Here is a 20,600-nt window from a genome sequence, read left to right on the forward strand (position 1 = left end):
TGCCTGTAAGGAATTTACAGCCAGTACTGCCACAAAGTCTATACTTTCCAATCAAAGGTTGCTCCTGTAGCGGCTGAGTTTCTATTTTTCTGATCACTGAGTGTAATAATTGTGTGACGGTGAAGCAGGACATTGCTGTCAAAGAGAGTCTATGACGTGGCTTCACCAACATGTGCTGTGATGAAGAAGTCATCGTCAATGAAAAAATGAACACCTTTTATACACCAAACTCTGAAACATAGACATAGAGCGTATACCCTTTAAGTGTAGTTATGTTCATACAAATGAGTCAGTTTGGTAATAAAATGAGACTCTGTACACAGCAGCCGGTTGCCACAAGTTAACTCTATGAGCCCTGTGTACAAGCAGGCTGTTGCCGGATTCACTGGGTGACCAAAAGCAGCATCTGTTGAGGTGGAGAAAATAACAAGTTGAACAAACATCTCACAGCGCTTAGGCCTCAGTGTTCAGTCCATTAGTGGCCTCCAGCTTCATTCACCTTTCCCCTACTTTGTGATCAGCCTCAAACTGACTTCACAGCTTTTCAAACTGAGGATTATTTTAGTCCACATGAGGACCCAGTGCAGCAAGACTTTTTTTTTTTGCTGTTGTATGAGTGGGTGTGAGCTGGTCGGGAGTGATTTTAAAAAATGTCAGTTTTAAGACATTGTGAGAGTAGCCCACCTGAAGCACACACACCTGTCACGGCTAACAAAACGTGACAAGGAAGGTCCTGCATCATTATCTTCTGTACAGATGCTTTTGTGGAGTGGTGCTCTAGTCTACAGATGCATAAGACAAATTGAACAAATACTGTATAGTATATTAAAAAAATAATTTTCTTGCTCTACTACTGCTGTATTATAGAAAATATATTCATGTTTTTGGTGTTTCTTCACGTTTCTTTACATGTGAATTTGTCCAATAACTCACAAGTTTTTTGTGTGTTTTTTTTTTTTAGCAACAACATAATATGCTAATGAGGAAATGCTGTTGACAGTGTTTGAAGTTGGATTCACCAAGTTGACACAGCCAGTTGGAGGTTGGAGTTGGAGGTTAAAGCTGAGTGTTGCGCAATGCAAAATCTAAAAACATGACTCAGAGGCAATGCAAAGTATTGTGTGGGAACGTAATTACAAGAGAATGTGAGACAGTTTGCGAGGGAGTGAATAATGTTGTTGCAAGGACGAGTCAAAGAGAAGACATGATTAGCATTTCCACCGTGGCCTGATAGAGATTATCTGTGTGTGCTAGCTTCAGATTTAAAGGGTAATCCCAGTTTTTGTTTAGTTTTTTAATCTGGGCCCTCTTTTTACATATTTTGGGAAAGGGAAGTCAAACCACCAGCCTTCGCGGGGGTCCCATGTGGCAAGTTTTTGCCTCTCTTCGCATCTGATGTTTTCTCACTAGGCCGACACCGATGGACGGAGAAAATTGAGAGTAGATGTGTTGCAACTTTACGTTTCTTTTAATTTTCAATTTTCCTTTGTATCTTGTGCAACACTGTGCTAATGCTCTGATTAGGTTTAGGCAGAAAAAACACTTGCTTAGGGTAAGAAAACCATGTTTTGGCTTAAAATACCTGTTTTTATCGCCACAAACTTGTCTGGAAATTGTCCCGAGGTCTCCCTGAAAATATCTAATATATGAGCAGATCCGATTCTTCTGCAATTATGCTGTTTAACTGGTAAAAGTAGAGCTGGACACCCCATAAATGCACATGTGCCATGCACTTCAGACCATGCGCTGTTGATGTGGACGTACTTTAAAAGGCTGCTGCTGGCTGAGGTGATGTACTCGAGCAAATCCCAAACTTTGTGTAACTGTTAGTCATTAAGACCCCAAAATACTGTGCGTGAAAGTAGGGCCGAGGCTTAAAATGCCTTTAAAGTTGTGTTTAAATGAAAGGCCTTTTTTATTGCATACATTTTGACATGTTAGGAAAAGCACAGGTATGAAAAACAACAGTAATGATGCTTGTTCATTCAAGTGTCCCAGCTGACACTGTCAGGATTTCAGCAAGTCGATCCAAATACAGACTCCAAGGAAGGTTGGGGAAAAAAGAAAAAGCGAGCTTTCATGAAATTAAGCTGGCAGGCAACAAAAACAGATGAAGCGGGCGAGGCAAATAAACAAAAAACTAAAGAGAAGTACAAAAACATAACTGGCAAAAAAGCGAGGAACAAAAGCAGGAACGCTGATGAGACACGAGGAGCAAACGCAGGACTGGGGAGCAGACGTTTAGCCAACTGAAAGAGGAAAACACACGGACTGAACACACAGGGACTAATTAACTAATGAGGTGAACATAGAAAACAGACAAAGACAGGAAGTGTAAAGGAAAACATGACATGAGTCTCTCTAATGATGGATGGTGTGACAGTGACCGAACATTAACAACATCAGGAACCTGAAGCTGAAGCAACTAAATGGAATTCAGCCGTTCGAGGAGGATGTAGGTCACATTCTTCCCTGGCATTGAATTTTTAATGTTATTCGACAAGTATTATCATGATCATGTTGGTTTATATGATCTCATAGTCTGTAAGTAAAACATGTACTGAAAGTGTGCTGATGTCAGTTTAAGAAAGCTTGGCATGTTTAAACTTTTACAAGGAGAAGATATCTGTCCATGTATCCAAACACACCTGCAGCAGGTCTACAGCAGCCTCTTCGTTTCTGTGTGGCACTCTGATGCCCTCAGCCGCTACCTGTCTAAACAGCCTGGCAGATAAACTGCTGTGTTTGTGGCTGCGGAGGCTGCCAGGTTCATTCAGAGTCTTTGCAGCTGCTGTCTAGGAGAGCGGACAGACTTGTAATCATCGCTCTTCCCGCTGTGTCACACACACAAACACGTGCCGGTGGCCGCTTTACTCCTGATTCATTGTTGTAGATGGTAATGAGACACATCGAGAGATAAGGCAGCAGTCCAAACAAACGTTTTTCAAGTCCCCTGCTGCAGAGTGCATCATATCTTATCGTTGCGACCATATACCAGTATGGATGGTAAAGTGCGAGAAAGAAATTGCAAATGCTCATTTGACTTGTTGGCAGTACATTAGGTTTCATTACACCTGCTCATCAAGGAGCGGGAGGTAATCAAAACTGCTGAGCACACTTGACCACATGGCACATGTTTTCACACGTTTGTGGTATCTCTATATATCTGTTTGTCTCTTTCTCTCTCTTTCTCTCTCTCTCTCACTCACTCACACTCTCTCACACACTCACACACACACACACACACACACACACAGAGACTGAGCAAACAGGAGTCAACTGTGTCTACGTGTAAGTTGAAGCTATTTTCAGGTTCAAGGTACTTGCATCTAAATGTGCCATTAGTCTCTTCAAACAGACCCACCTGTGCTCCGGAGGAAGAGGCTGGAACGAGGTAAAGAGGACGTATACATAAAAGAAAATGAAGATAGGTCAGGTGTAACACTAGGACTCCTTTTCAGAGAAACGTGCTAACGTGCTACAGTAAAGACACGTGACGGAGCCACACACAGCTGGATTTTTCTTCCTTTTATTTCCTTTTTGTAGAAAAATGTACATCAAAGACGATACCATACAAAATAGAAAAATGGCACACGGTACTCACAAGTTTCAAACACAATAAGGGGCTATACAATACTGCTTTGGCATTTAAAAAAACACACGGACTAAAGTGCAAGATTGTCCATTCCTTTTTCTCATTTAAGTACATTCACATTCAGGTTTGTCTTTTTTTTTCCTTCTTTTTTTTCACAGGAGTTTCTTGTTCACAGCATTTCCAAAAAAAAAACAAACAAACAAAAAAAAAATCTCACCCTCACTCGTGTTGAGACATAATAAAGTGCAGATACAGTATGCATGGGAGACACATTTCCAGCATCACACCCCTCCCCCGCTTGAGTTTGTAAAAGCATTCACTGTCAGTTGTAAGCAGATTGTCGATGGTCACAGGATGGTTTGTCTTTTTGCTCTTTCTTTTCTCACACACACACACACACACTCACACACACTCGCACAAAAGGAGCCCTAGTGTCTTTTAGACTTCACTTGGTGACCTGGAACGGTAGGCCTTGTTGGCCTGAAAGCAGCCGCAGAGAAGCATGTAGATCGAGCGCTGGATCTCTGCGTTCCTGTAGGCGTAGATGATGGGGTTGATCATGGAGTTGTAGGTGGCTGGCAGCAGCGTAGCATAGGTGTAGACTGATGGGTACTCCTTCTCCCCTACCAGGCAGTAGATGGCAAAGGGCAGCCAGCTGGCACCAAATGTCCCCAAGATGATGGCCAGAGTGGAGACCCCCTTCTTGGTGGCCACGTAATGCGACGTGGCAAAAAAGTGCTGCTGCAGGGCGATCTGGTGGGCGTGGTGGCACACGATCTTGCAGATCTTGAAGTAGAGGGTCAGCATGAGCATGAAGATGGCGAAGAAGGAGATGGCCAGGAGCGTGACGTTGCTCCGGGTCAGAGGTCGGACGATGCTGCAGGAGGCCGGATCGTCCAGGCAGTTCCAGCCGAGCACCGGCAGCAAGCCCAGGAACAGAGACACCCCCCAGGTCCCCACTAACATCAGGTGCACGTACTGCAGCGTCTTCTCTGAGAAATACGTCAGAGCGTTGTACAGGGAGAAGTAACGGTCCACTGTGATGGCTAAAAGGCTGCTGATGGATGCAGTGAAGGAGGCCACCAGGAAGCCGACAGTGATAAGGCTGATGGTCTCGGAGGAGATCACGTACTGGAATACAAAGTTCAGGATTAATCCCATGCCGGCCAGCAGGTCCGCCGTGGCCAGGCTCCCGATCAGCACAAACATGGGAGTCCTAAGTGTCGGGGTGTAGAAGATGATTGCTACCACGATGGCGTTCTCACAGGCGATGACGGTGCCTGACATGCAGAGCATAATGTCCCATGGGTTGATGGTGAAGTCTAACGGGGCGGTGGAGAACTCCAGGCTGCCGTTGCGCTCTGGAGAGTCAGCCTCCATCCAGGAGAGAGCCTCTCCGGCCACAGGGCTCACAGAGGAGTCGTTCACCACCAGCGACTCGTTCATGGCTCCACACCGTCGTCGTTTTGTCCTGCGGGCAGCAGAGGAACAAGAAGATTGGTTTGTTAATGAGGGCAAGTTCTCGCTTCAGTAATGTAGTCAGAAGTCAGGGTTGTTGCACGACAGCACCAGTGGACATATGAGCAGGATGTTTGTTTAAGCTGACCTGCCTACTCAGTGACATACAAGAGTGCCCAATGCAAAAATTCACACGAACAAAGCAGGTAACACTTTATAATAACCATCATCAATAAATGTTAAACTTTTAGCTAATTAAATAGGAGTTAACAAACATTTAACAAACAATGAAATGCTTTATAATCAATTTATTATAAAGGTTTATAAACATCAGTTGCAACTTCACAATAAAAAAAGGTGCTTAATAAATGTGTCAGAGCATTTCAGTGTTTGCCAGTGAAGTAACTTTAAATAAGGTTTGATTAACTATAAATTAAACATTTGTAAATGATGGTTCATGTAAAGTAGAATTCACCACACTTACAGTACTACTGAGTCACGCAAAGTCACAAGGATATTCCACCCTGAAACAGATTTTTTATCACTTCTCTAGCACTTTTGATGTTTCGCACAGAAAGGAAACAGTCGGTGGTGATGGGTGCTGAATTAATCTCCAAACTCGGGGCTGCTCCACACCATACAACACTCAGACAAGTGAATTTTCGTCTTGTGATTCACAGACCGATTACCAAGTAAAGTGGACTATTAAATACAAGTTGTACAAGCCAAGTATTAAAGTATGAACAACTTCGACTACCTTATTGGTAATTTTGAGGTAATCAGCTTCCTTGATTTTTTTTAAAGTAAAGTCACATTGTCAGATTTTACAGTGTTGATGGAATATCTCGAGAAAAACCCTCCGTCCCAGCAGTCAAACAAGGTGAATCTGACCTGCAATGGTCTGATTTTTGAGCTTGCGTACAGCCGTCCATCAGACGCTGGCTTCAGTGTAGCCGGGCACAATGTAAATTCAGTTTTAGGGTGGACTTTCCCTGTAAAAGTTTCTGCAGCGGTAACAGACTGAAGAGCTGTCCCCGGTGCTGAAATCACATCAACTCCATCCACAGAAAACTATACTGACATCATTCAGATCATCAGTATCCAACTCTGAATGATCTGTAACACTTTTATAAAGACTTAAAGACAATGTGATGCTGAATAACTACACAATTATTAGTTTTTTTTATCCACTAAGGAACAAAAAAAAAGTGTCTATTCCTCTAAATTAGTCAAATATTCAAAGGAGTCCGTTCTTGTATCCATCACTGCTGTTCTGCAGGGACTCTTTGAAGTACTATAAAACATTTGCATCCAACAGAAACAATTATTTTCTAATCAGGACCACGATGTCTGGAAAGTTTAGGATACCTACCTATAAGAGATATCAGATCAGATATCAGAGCCCTTTCGTCCGATGAGAGATATCTTTTTTTTTTTTTTTTTTAGAAATCCAAATTTAACTGGACGCGATGGTTTCCCCCCTGTATCCTCGCTCCTCTCAAGTGAAGCCCTTGGTTTTGTTGTGCTTCCCAGGCATGGGACAGACACTCAGGGCACGGGTGGTGTGAAGCATTGGCCGGTGTTCAGCTCGGTGAGGAAGGCGACTGTGAGCAGAGAGAGGAGGAGGAGGAGGGCGAGGAGGAGGAGGAGGACGACGAGAGGAGGAGGAGGACGAGAGGGGATCCGAGCGGAGACACGCGAGGGGAGCTTTAAACCCGACTGACGTCACGGCAGAGAGAGAGAGAGAGAGAGAGAGAGAGAGAGAGAGAGAGAGACAGACAGACAGACAGACAGACATGATGTCTGGCTGTGAAGAAAATGAAACTCCAGCCTCTTGCTCTCTTACCTCTGCCAGCCCCAGAACAACTGTCTCCTGAAAAAAGTGAAGAAAGTTTCCAAAACACAAGCTCCCAGGTATGAGACCCACAGACATGTGGGGTTAAAATGTAACAACAAGCCCTTTAACTTCAGATCTAACCCTAACCCTTGTATAATTTACTCTTACTTGTACTTTTGATACTTAAGTACTTTTCATACAGTATGAGTTATGTTAAGAATGACTTCTGGGTGCTTTTTCAAACAGTTAGGTCATCAGAGAGTTTCACACTGAACAGGTGGAGGAGTCAGCTGGTTTTTAAGGCCTGCTAATCAAGTTTCAGTGGAGAATCAGTGCTAAGTGTTGGCTTCAATACAAAGTTCAACAAAATATCAGTGTAGGATCATAACAAAGGCTGATTTTGCAGCAAAGTGATGCACATTTTGTAAATTAACAATTCAAAGGTGAATCCCAGAGTTCCACACTGAACACGTGGAGTTCACTTGTTTTTAACACCCGCTAATCAAGTTTCAGTGGACAATCACCTGTGATACAAAATTCAATAAAGAGAGATCAGTGCTGATGTCTGCCTTCAAATACTGTCGGCATTAGAATAACAAGCCTGAGTCTCCTGTAAATTGACAATTTAAAGGTGTAGTGAATGCCAGAGTTTCACGCTGAGCAGGTCGGGAGTGTCAACTTGTCTTGAACGCCTCCTAATCTCACCCAGTTTCGAGAGTGAGGTTTCACATGGCGAGTTTTAGTGCTTCATAATGGTCCACATGCTGTTATTTCCCCTTACGACCAGGGCTGACACTCTCAAAAACCTCAAATCTCATTGCAAGTGTTGGCTTCGCTCGCAAATGTTGCACTGACTGTTACAGACTTTATCGTACAGCATACAGCAGAAAAAGCACCGGTGAAAATAATATCATTAAGGTCAAATAGAAGGTGAGTTAAACCCGTTAAGGCAGAATGAGAAGGATTTTCCCCAAAAAAATCAGGAGAGGGGTGACCAACTTTGAATTTTGTGTTTACAAACCACAACCGACAAACTCTACACATCCTGCCTTTTAAAGGACAAGTTCACCCAATAATGAAAGCTCAGTCACTGTCTACTCACCCTCATGCTGATGGAAAGATGGATGATGTACACAAACAGCGTTGCAGCATTTGTAGAAAAAAACAACTGAAAGACAACATAAAATGGCTCCATACAGCTCGCCCAGCGTAATCCAAGTCTCCAGAAGCCCTGAGGATGTTATTTATACCCTATTTTTAAAGTTGAGATCTTAGCTGCTAAGCTAAAAGTGTTAGCACACACCCTGTCTGAAGTGGTTGCACGAGCTCCAGCACACCTTGATGGTGTAAAAAATGTCTTTTCAAATCAATTTGGGATCTCGGGGCTTCACTTGGATTACTCTGGAAGAGTTGTGTGGAGCCTTATTATGTTTTTTTGGTTGTTTTATTGACGCTCTAAAACCAGTCCCCGTGCACGTCAGCTGTTTAATGCTACAACGCTGTTTTGCTGTGAAGCTCCAGAGATGTTTTGTGGACACATGACTTTCCGTCTGCATGAAGGTGAGTAGATAATGACTGAATTTTCACTTTTTGAGTGAACTTTAATGAGACAAGATGTCTGGTGGCAGTGAAACAAAGTAAGAGTGAGAACCAACAAGAGAGGACACGCAGAGATAAACGATTAGAGGCATTGTAAACACACATGGGGGAGATAGTGTAGGCGTAACAGATGGCCTGGAACAAACGACTGGCTAACAAGCTAATGCACTCTGGGAGAAAGTTAGCATAAAGATGAATATATTGTGTATATGTGTATATATTGTACAGTGTGCAAAAACACGTGAACTGTCTCCGGGGATGGTCCGGCACAGTACTGTTTGTACATGTAGGTTTTTCCGGAGCAAGAGACGGATCCTGCTCAGCTTCAGAGCACTTTGTGTTCTGCATTCCTTTAACAAGTTAAAGTACCTCAGACAAACTATGACTCAGTGCACACTCGACTGACACACGTGATTCAACATCACTTCATAACTTCAATGTTCTTACTCACCTTCCCCTTTTATTTCTGCTCTTGTTTGCCAATCACGCTTTAGTATTGAAACTGTTATTCTATAGTGAGCCCTGATTTACTTTTTTTTTTGCTCTCTATTGCTCACTAAAAAAGTAAAGGTAAAGATAAAGAGCGATATGGGCGATATATTAATATTTTATCGTTATCATGATATCTAAGATTTGGGATGTCTTTTTATGGAGATACTGTGCAGGTGTTCACTTCACTGCAACACAGTGAAATTATATCCACATTACTGATGATTATTATCGACAAATCACATTTTGGTACTATTTTGTGAATACCATCAGTCATCCCGGCAATTTTATCGCAATATTGATATCAAGGTATTCAGTCAAAAATATTTTGACGTTCAATGTTGTCGCCCAGTCCGAGTATAAAGTGCTTTTGAGCAGATTTCACAATATCAATATGTATAATCGTGAACTGCGTTATAGAGAGGCGAGGTCAAGCTCCTTCCGGTGTGCCCCACTGAACCTTATTTTACAAAGAATTTGTACAGTCGTGGGAAAAGACAAATACATTTTTTCTTTCATTTCATTTTTTTCTTTCCATTTGAATCGTGCCATGAATCACATATGTTGATCACACATTTGTCAATTTCGAATGTAATTTTGCAAGTCAAAGTCGTAAAGATGGTAAAGTATCATTTAGTTAGTGTAACACATCACCTCGGCCAATATACGTCACCCACACCAAAATGGCCGTCACCTCGGCAAAGGTGAAAATCCCAACCTGCGTACGACCAAAGTAACTGCTAACTGCTGCTTACTGTAGCTTCTGTTAGCTGGTTAGCTTAGTTAGCCTTGCAACTAGTGGTTTGGAATGGGAGCTCGGGGACCAGGGGAGTGTTGGTGTTCACACTTCTAGCATAGGAGCTTTGGACTGGGATGGGCCGGGGCTAGCTGGTTAGCATGCTAACTTCAGTATATATCACCATCACGTCAAAAATGCTGTTTCCTCACATTCTGTTGATAATTTCAGTTAATTTTTCAATTAAAATTCTTACATACTGCCCCTGTATATACAGTACTTTTTTTTTTCACACTTTTTCCCTTGGTGGTCCAGCATTAGGGGAGGAACTTCACCTCTCTATAGCCACATTGCCCAGGTGTATCTTCAACTGCTAAAAATCATCCCTTTTCTTTTCCATGACATCATCTATTCCGGCATCTGTTTTCCCCTCATAGCTCTGCTTTAAACGAAATGAGACGTAAAGAACTGGTTGAGGAACTGATTTCAGAAAGAATTTAATACATGTGGTTGCAAAAAAACTGTCATGCCACTGAAATGTCAGATAACAATGGGTTGAAATGTGGAGAGGCAGCAGTGGGAAGCAGGGGGAGATTCAAAGCAGCAATATGGTAACCAGTTTTGGTTTCCAGGCAACAGCTGTTTGTCCACCTTTTGTCAGTGGACTGAGGCTGGAGAGGGGGTTGTCTTCATTCATAAGCTAAGCGGTCACATGAAGTGCCTAGTGACTCATGTCACAGACCTCGGCAGATACCCAACCTCACACAAGACCAAAAAATACATCCCAGGATCATTTATGATTGTTTTCTATGAGGGGCTACATTCAATAAATTGAATTTCCACCCCAACAGAAACACTGCACCACTGGCACCGGACACAAACATTCAATCTTTATTCTGTTTGTGTGAGGACGACGAAGAGCAAGCTGCCCAAAAATATCAGTGACTGCATGCAGTTATTCATCCATACCCATGTGTGCTGAGAGGTTTCAGTGTAATGAGACACCTGCCATTAGGAGCATAAAAACATGAGGGAAAACAGGGCCTTACATAAAAGACCTCTTTTCCCTTCAAAACAAGAGACAAACTCTAACCGCCTACAGTCGCCCTGCCCGAAAAAACAGACGGCAGCGCTCTCATTTTCGAGAGTGCACACATGCTCTCACGTGCTCGTACACAAACACAGCCTTTACCTTAATACTCTTATGGAGATATTTTTACTCGGGGAAAAAAATGGAGCAGGTAATTAGACACGGGAAAGGTGGGTGAGGAAGCAGCAGAAGAAAATTCAATCTATAGAAGATAGTAAAGTCCTGGGAGGTGGTGGATACAGATTATCCAGAGGACAAATTATAAAACACTGGAAGGCACATGGGGAGGTGTGAGGCAGCCGAACATTTAGGCCCACAAATGTCTCCTTCTTCGTTGAATACAAGAGAAGAAAACTGTTTTCACTCAAGGACACTTCCACATTTATACACACATTATCGCTCCTGGAAAGCAACCTGAGAGGATCAGTCACAAAATGAGTAACAACATTAATGATCACATGACCCACGCTTAGTGTACCTGCCTCGCCAGCGATGTCATCGTGACCTTGATTTTATGATAATTACCTGATTAATGAGCCGCTGAAAACCTGTTGATCGCTAATAGCCCAAATTCAATTCGTTTTGAACATCGAGTTAGGAAATTAAGCACTGTCTGTAAACACAGGCGACGGATCCGAACAGATGTTGGCAGCAGTTCACATCCTCCACAAAGGCCTTTTTTTTTTTTTTTTAAATTATTCAGGGCTTAAGAGCTCTTCATGCCTACAAGTGGTTTTAAGTGAGGTTTAGGTTAGCATCTATTAGCAGCTGCTACTGATGACACCAAAGTAAGGAGATTATGTTGAACAAATAGATTTCATGTGACACCGACTGAGATTTTAAAGAAGATTCTGATCATTTTTAGAGTCAATATGCTTAAATGAGACTGTTTTAGGGCCTCTAAAAAAGGCAAATCAAAATCAAATTAAGATATTTGGTATTTTTTAATGTTCCAGGCAGAGTGGAAACTTTCAACCTTCTTATAAGAAGATAAAAAGTACAGAAACACAGGCACAATATGTAAGAAAGGTGATTTTGTAGGTCGGATCAGCCGCCATTCCCAAAGCATCAGTATCGACGAGTTGGGAATGAGACCCACAAATCAACTTTCTTACACATTGGACCTTTAATGCAGCAGTTACAACTTAAAAACTTGACTCACTGCAGCTCATGAGTACGTTATCAATCACAACAACATTTCTGAACGAACGTTACTCACCGATATAACTCTGTCAGGATATTACATCAGAACCCATTTGGGTCAGGATCCAAAGATTAAACAACATTCAGAAAATGTTATTTTGGTCAGGGAAAACCTTTTGTTACAAACAAAAGATTAAGAAAACTAAATTAATGACAACAAAGTGGGGAAAAAAAGTGTTTGATGTCCGGGTGGTTGAGGTTTTGCTGGTTGAATTTGGACTCTGAACAGCAACAGCTTGTGTTCCTTACTTGCTGTTTAATACTTAAAAATGGCCCAAATGCTGCCAGTTTTTTCTTCTTCTTTGGAGCCATTTATGAGCAGAGTTTAATTATTATCATAGATATGCCTTGGTAAAGGGCTGTAAACCTGTACATTGACACAAAAAAACCCACATAATATGTATAATTTGTGTTAACTTTCAGCAAAAAAATGTAAACTGATTGAAGCGTATTCCATCTAGTGAAGGGCTCATTGCATGGGTGAAATACAGTGTTGATTAAAAAATGTAAAATGCAAGTATAATGTATTTAAAATGACCAACATGTTGCAAACAACTTGCATTTTTAACATTTACTACTGTATACTTCAGCCATGCAATGAGCCCTTCACAAAATGGAATAAGCAGAGTACACCTGAAGTTTCCATAGAGCACCTGTATGTGATCACCATGAAGACCCAGCAGTGCTTCAAACCCATCCACCCTGGGGCTCTTCATAACACTAGTTTAAAGCTGTCGCGATGTGTCACTTACTTCTGTGAAAACCCCTTCAAAGAAATCTGTCCTTGTCTGATACTTACAGATCGCTGCTGTTGAGCTTAATGTATTAGTTGACGAAAGCAGGTAAAATCACACCAAAAATATGACACTTCAAGGAACCATCAGAAAGAAACCAATGGCAGCATCTGGAGTAAGAGCTACAGCAGGGATCTTATCAAGCTAAGCATCAACGTAAAATGTAGATGAAGCCTTCTGAGTCGGCTAAGAGGCTTCAAAGAGGGAGAAAAGGGGGACTGGGGCAAACAGAGTGAGAGGCAAGGGGGCTCTCTTCACTTTAGGTGAGATGTGAGCTGTGTGGAACACATGCCGTCTTCTCCATCTTTCATTAATTTGGTCTTAAATACGGTGGAGCAGTTATTTTTCTTTTCTTTAATTCCCCTGTTGTTCTCTAACACATCACATGCTGAAGCACCCCCCTCCCTTTCCCATCGTCCTCAGGCTCACGAGGCACTGATGCAGCGACCAGTGGTCAATCAGCATGCCGACTGAAAGCGTGTGTGTGCATTACAGTAAAGGCGGACTTCGTCACATTTCACATTTTCTGACAGCTGCGAGGTGAAGGCTGAGTACTAAAAGAGTGCGACGAAGGCAGGAAAGAGAAAGTGTGATAGAGAGAACAAAAAGGTGAATCTGAAGCACGAGGGGTGGGAAAGGGAATGAAAGAAAGACAGTAGAGGAGCGTGGGAGGGATGAAGAAAATTACACAAGCCGCATGAAGTATTCCACTTTTGAATGCAAAACACTGCGGAAAACAACAGAGCACACGTATTTAAGTAGAGTGCAGTGAGGACAACAGCAATCAAATCTGTCACGTCATGTTAATAAATAAATGTTTAATTTAGAACCACTGTACACAGTAAAAGCTGACATCGGAAATGTAAACAAAACAAAATCAGTGTGTAGATTTGTAAACCGAGAAAGGGGATTGATAAACCCACAGCATCAGTGTGTTAGTGATGTCTGCTGACAAACTAAATTCTGGTTTAATCTAATGGCACAATGCAATGTGCAATAAATGACTGTTTTTTTTTTTTTAAAAAGAAAAAAAAAAATACTCAAGAGTACCTGGATAAACATTTACAGTACATATAAGTCATTATGTGAGACTGTTGTTAGGAGTAGTTCTTGAGCATTTACATAAAAACAACAACAACAACAACATATATATCTCTATATCAATTGTTATAGACTCAAATGACCTGAAACCAGTTTAACAGAATGAATTAAAAAAAAAAAAAAAATCAAAGTCATCATAATCTTTGGGCCTGCCATCATATTAATGGTTCCAACATGTAAGATTCAAATTATTTAAAAGGTGCAGTATGTAGGTATGTAAGAAATGGCCACCAATCGGATTCATCCTCAAAACAAATGAGGGGACTTCATATCACCAGAGTAACCGCTAACTGTAGCTGCCATTAGCTAGTTAGCTTAGTTAGCCGTGCAGCTAGCATTCCGGACTTGGAGTTTGAAGAACCGGAGGGGGTGTTAACGTGCTAACTAAAACGTACATAGTGCACCTTTAAGAGTCAAAACAATTTACATTAATTTGCATGTTTGAAATGTACATATAGTGAAATACGCTTTCTTAAAAGAGTTGCAATTAAAATTTTAATTAATGGAAAATAACACATGTAACAAATAAAAAAACACCATATAGGTAGCTTCTTAAGGCATGTCGGAGAAGTGATGCCGAGTCCCGCCCTTCCAGTGCTGGTTTGGACCTTATTTCACCAATGACCAGAGACAAATAACGTTTTGATCCCGTTTGTCAATTTGAATTATAATTTTTCGAAAAAGTCGCAGTTTGTCGTAAGATACAATTTAATTTTGTGTTTTGCTCAGTGAACTACATCGCCTCGATCAATATACATCACCAACACCAACATGGCTGTCACCGCGGCACAGAATTAGAATTAAAAAAGGGTGAAAATCACGATAAATCTGGCCATATTGTCAGCTCAAGTTATGTGAAAGGAGAGTTAGTCAGTTTTGTGAGCTAGCTAGTGTATGGGACCGGATCTACAAGGTTTCAGTCGCTAGATTTTTGTGAGCGTTAAATGAGATGACGTCATAAGGCGACTGTTGGGTATGTAGTCTTTCTATCTTGTATTTTCAGTCTTGTACTTGTGTTGTAGTCTTGTACTGTAACTATCTTTTAAATCAACAAACACAATTCAACAGGATCCATTAGTCGTCCCTTGCCGTTCACTGCCATACATATTTTTTCCTGAAATAAAGTTCCAAGGTTGTCCACAGGACGGGGGATGACTTCGCCTCTCTATGAATAAAAAACTAACATAACTGCACAACATTTGAAGCTATTAAAACATACAAATAACATTGATTAAAAAAGAAAAATCAACCCACATAGGTTAGTCCAAATCCAGTTGGTCTACTCTCAGCAGCAGTTGGAGCAAAATAGATTTTACAAATACAAAGAAGCATCTCTTGCTACAAACAAAAGTCTCAGGATCTGGATTTGCATATTAATCACAGAGATCCAGGTCCGTCCGTGTCTCACATGTATCTGTTCTTGACGTACTCCCTGTACATCAACATGTCGTCCCTGCACAGCACCCTGACTTGGCCCTGACCCGTCATCACATGGCTCTCGAACTCGTCTCGGCTGTCTCTGTCGACCCGCGGAAGGGAAACTGCGTAGATGCTGTCCTCCGGGAAGCAGGACACAGGCTCTCTGAGAGGGAGGGACACAGAAGACAGATGTTCACAAGCATGTTGAAATAATGGATGAATTGAAGAACTGCTGTTAGACAAGCCATGTGATGGTAGAGGAAGAAAAAAAACAGGCCATGTTTAATTTTCACATTGGGAAAAAAAACTGTTACTATCTATAGTCCCCAAGGACTAGAAAATGTCTGAACTCAACCGACAAGATGCAGAGAGAGGGGGTCATTAAGAGGACTGTTAATGGAAACAACACGAGGATGGCAGAGATGAGCGCTTCTAAGGCAGAATTACTCATATTTTCAAAGAAGCTGGAATCTAAATCATGTCTCATTATCCTGAGAGTAGATTATCAACCGCGTGCTTGTCAGGTCATCCACTCAGTCAGCTAGTTCGACAGCAGCTGCGGCCCTGGTGAGAGGCTGCACAGACACATGGCCATGGGAGCATCTCAAATGCACTTCCTTGATTGGTGGCTTTTTCGCAGACACAAAAGAAACTCCGCAAGTGTCACGATGAACTCCTTAACTAGGGATTTAATTTAAAATAAGCCGGCATGCCAGTGACCGAGCAGCCAACTTGAAACCAAAAGATGCACAGACTCGGGGCGACAAAAGAAGCTGAGACCGATCAATAATAGGGCATAAATGTTATCATGTTTGTGTTTTTGGACACGCTGAAGCTAAGCCTGGATGCAGACCAATCTGCAAGCTCATGTCTGATTTGCTCTGTAAGATACATCCCTCCCATTCAGACAGATTTTCCTGCACCCCGGTCATTTATCTAATATGGTGTGGGCTCGATAAAACAAGAGTAGTGTCAGCGGTCCAGATATGAAAAGTTATGTGTCATACATTTCACTGCTCTGATTGGTGGAAGCTCTATCCAAGTCTGTCCAGGCTCACAAAACTCAGTTCAAATATCAATACTGATTTTGTTGCTTCATTTGAGGCCCCCACTTTTTTACTGCTTGAAAACAGACCAAGCACCGCCCCATCTCTCATGCGTCGCTCAGCTCTACGTTACACGTTTCGTTGCTCTGATTGGTTGCAGGTTTATTTAAGATCACCCAGAGGCCGCTTGGAAATTGAAAATGAACAGAGAAGTTCAATGTCAGGCTTGCTGAAGCCAGGTTTAATCCAAATGTAGCACAAAAAAAACAGATGGTGGTGCTAATTTTCCAGTCAGGTACCATTAAACCATAGCAGAAGAAGAAGACCCGACAAGATGATGTAATCAAAAGAGCACCAGTCAAACCTAAAGAGCAAAAAAAAAAAAATCTAATAAAAACAGAGAAAAGATGATTGAAATATGACATTTATGGTTGATTCATGTTATTTTTTATGGCAGGTTAGAGTCTCGTTAAATTTGTGATATGTAAACATCATTTAGGTGCCTCTTCCTGCACTGTAAATTATTTTCTATCCCTGCTATTTGTGAATGCTTTTCTTTTAATTGTGCAAAATAAATCTAAATTTGAAGAAAAAAAAATGTTTTCATTGCTGTGATGTTTCTGTCTGCTACTATATTTCTAATCTCCCCAATCTTTCCTTATTTTTGCTTGTCAAGCAGGAAAGTGCATAAAAACAGGTGGATGGGAACACACCGCGAGACATCCTCCTGCAGTGCACACAGCCCCAGCCTTTGAGAAAAGACTCCTCTGCACTTCTGGTCAATCTGTGCCTCATTTCCGATGGGGTGATACTTTATTTATGTAAATGAGTAAGCAAAAATAGTGCATCAAATCAGGCAGAAAAAGGTGTAATGGGCCCTGGTGAAACCATTTGGAAGAACATAAGAGCTAGAGTGTACGAGAGATGTATTAAAGGTGGAAGGAAGCAATGCACTAGAAGAAATACACTAAAATTGTAGAGGGCTAAATTCACCTTCAGGCAAATTCACCTTTTATAAATACACATAAAATGTCAAATGCTCATTTATGTGTTCTCAGCTGTGAAGCAGCACACTAGGTTTCAGTAAAATGGCATTGGGTCATGACATATTGTCATTTAAACAGTGTGATTTAAATCATTAAATCAAAATAAATTTAAAAGAAAGGGAACATGTCTTTCTCAGTCAGTCATAACAGCCCGTTTATCTGATCTGAGCTGATTATAATTTAAGGAGGAAACAAATCATCACACCTGACTGATGCTAGAACCCACCATACTATTTATATGTCCACTTTAATCCCCACCAAGGTTTGCTAATGCCTGATGGGTCCAGAGAGGAACTAAGAAGAGGGAGGTGACTCCCTCTAAACCGCCCCTGACAGTGGAAACACATTTTGGATGTTGTAACAGCGTCTTAGAATAACACTGTTGCACAACAGCATACAACCCTGCCGGACCCTGTGGCCCTGACGTGAGGAAATCAATGATGGATGGGTGGACTGAGGAATGGCCAGAGTGAGGTGCACATAGATTATAGGAGAAAAAAAGGGAGATTTAAACTGAACAAGGATGAAAAGATGCTTAGACTCCCTGCTGTCTGAGGTTAGCTTTGCACAGAAAGGCATATATCTGTTTCTCTGCCACCTTTGTGTGAAGTGAAATGACTTTGGTCTTTTCTATAAGAGAAATTGTATTTCTTTTTCAGTCAGTATGTACAAAAAGAGACATGTTTTAAGAGCCATGTGTTGACTTTGTACAGATTTTAGACAGCTCTCTAAAGGCAGTCATTACTAGAAAATACATCTGTGACAATTCCTCCAACAGCCTCCCCTTCAACCTTCCTCCAAGCCACCATTTTACATCTTATTATAAGAAGATGTCCAGCGAGCGAGTGATCAATGTTCCTGTCAGACCAGGGCTGCATCACTGTATTTACGGATACATGTACAGCAGTACAGTCCTGAGAATGTATACAGTCATCTGTCTCTTTCAAAGGGACAGCAGTTTGTCACCAAGTATTCGAAAGTTAATTTTTTTCCATACTAGCAGCACGGACAGACACAACCTTTTTGTGCAGATATTCATGGTTACCAGAGGATGAATCCTCATGATGCTTGTGATCCTCTGACTTTTGCTACAGCGCTTCTGTACACCAGAGTAAAGGCTGACGGCTACCTTCTTGTTTTTGGATTGGGGGCAAACTGGATGCTACAGCGACTCACTATGGCCTCTTGAGGTACAAAGTTGTGTAGCGAGACATGACATGCTGGGGCTAGCTGGTTAGCATGCTTACGTCAGTAGATATCTCTGCAACACAATAAATCAACGTCTTTAACACATTCGGTTGATAATTAAAGTTCATTTTTGAAAATTTTTGCACCTTTACTGTAAGTAGGGCTTCACAGAGCCTCTTAAAGCTGACCTTGCTATCATATGGATAGCGTCTGCCATGTAGGACAATGATAGGCATCACATTTTGACCACTTGTTGTATTCCTGGACAGAAGGTTACACCACCATAAGCAGGCGAGACTTGAATTGGTATGTAGCTAAAATGAGCTTCGAAGTTAAACGTCCGCCCACGAAGATTACAGTTATTCATGTATTCTAGCGTTTGGTGTCATTACATCATTTTGTTTCCTGAGTGGTTATAATCAATGATTCTGCATCTGCTTTTGTAATTCCATTCTCAAGCTTGTTTCTGCCTCTTTAATTGTCCCCTGTGTCTCTCTTTCTCTGTTCTTTATCCGTTTCTTGTGGTGTTTTCATGAAATTTAACTGTGATCCGAGGCTCCAACTGGCTTTCACAGAAATGTTCGGCCGTGACAAACCTTCAAACTCACGGTCCTCTTACAGCGCTTGTTAACAGTGAAGTCTCGAGCAAAAATAAAATCTATTCTTCAGGTGCGCGCTCTCTCTGATGAAGAAAAACACCAGTAGTCACGTGTAGATATTTCTGTCCTCTCTTTGCTATTTTTCTGTTCTATACACGCATCCATTAACCAATCTCTATTTATGTTCCATCCAGCTATGATGCACATAGTTATACCTCACAGTCCGTCTGACTACCTGGATGTATTTTTAGATTGTGCCTCCTTCAAACACCTTTGTTTAAGCCTCTCTCATCTTGAGTTGAGTTCAATAGGTTATTTTTCTTGACCACTGCACTGAGTGACATGAGAGTGGTATTGATTTCCTCATCTAATTCTCGACAAGAAAACAAAGAGCCACATTTACTGTCATTTAAGTGTAGCCTGCTGTATGTGTGCCAACAGTATACGCATATTCATGTAAGTATTTAATAAAGAAGAGGCAAGGAGCCTGAGAAGAATTAAAAGATGTTAATATAAAATAAACATGGGCTGCCATCGCGTCTCGCCATCTATTCTACCTGATATGATTAAATAAAAACACTGCAGCCCGTTTTGATTTGAGTCCCGGTGGTGTTGCAATATTAGCAAAGTGGACATGTGCAATACATCTGATGGTGTCACATGTTTTACTCACAAGCAGATGATGTTTGCCAGGTTGATGCATTCAGTTCTTTCCACTCTGTGCTGGCTCTCGCCCAGATGTGCAAACCTGCAGAAAAAGAACAAAACACACGAAATGAAATAATCACATATTTGTCTCTGCTACGCGCTCCTTTCAGTGAAGAGCAATTAAGAAAAGGTTATTGTGTGAGTCATCGCTACAGGACTCTAAAAATGTTACATTCATAGTGTCAATTTTTCAATTCAAATACTCAGAGATGAGCTTAACATGCCTATTGAGATCTCTTATACTCAGAGCACATCACCACCGAATCTCAAATTTCCCCCGCAGGTTATTTTTCTCTTGCAAACACACAATAACATGTAATAGTTGAGAGTTCCCCTCTGGCTCCTGCTTATGATTTTTAATATTAATGCATTGATTAGCGGTACTCTGGCAGCATCTAACATCTCTGGAGCCATTCGACTTCCAGCCTCAATAATGAATGCAGTTTCACTCTCATTATGTGGCACTACAGTCGGAGGATATGAACAACATTCTTCACCACAATTAGTTTTTTTTAAATGTTAATTCCCTTGCTTCAATCAGGCCTTAAAACTGTACATGCCATCGAAATCAGCGTTACAAATCTGAGAAGAAGAAAAGATGGCCCTTTACATAAAACTTGGCTGTCTATGCAGGTGAAAGATGTAAATATTTTTGGAATTGGTGCTACTTGAGCAGAAAAAATTAGAAAAAG

At 41.4% G+C, this 20,600-nt stretch overlaps 2 protein-coding genes across 2 annotated transcripts in view; both read right to left on the reverse strand.

Annotated features, from left to right (window-relative positions):
• Window positions 1–4,033: 4,033 nt before the first annotated feature.
• Window positions 4,034–5,041, reverse strand: gpr6 (G protein-coupled receptor 6). Its single transcript, XM_073493454.1, has one exon. It carries the CDS (start codon window positions 5,039–5,041, stop codon window positions 4,034–4,036), a length of 1,008 nt encoding a protein of 335 aa, XP_073349555.1.
• An 8,558-nt stretch (window positions 5,042–13,599) lies between these two features.
• Window positions 13,600–20,600, reverse strand: part of fig4a (FIG4 phosphoinositide 5-phosphatase a) — a 51,148-nt gene continuing 44,147 nt past the window's right edge. The window contains exons 23-24 of the mRNA XM_073493171.1: window positions 19,874–19,948; window positions 13,600–15,484 (exon numbers count right to left, since the gene is read on the reverse strand). Of these exons, the coding sequence (XP_073349272.1) occupies window positions 15,307–15,484; window positions 19,874–19,948 (253 nt within the window). The 3' untranslated portion in view covers window positions 13,600–15,306. The remainder of the gene's footprint in view (window positions 15,485–19,873; window positions 19,949–20,600) is intronic.

This window comes from Pagrus major, chromosome 22, assembly GCF_040436345.1.
Source record: "Pagrus major chromosome 22, Pma_NU_1.0".
Lineage (NCBI taxonomy): Eukaryota > Metazoa > Chordata > Actinopteri > Spariformes > Sparidae > Pagrus > Pagrus major.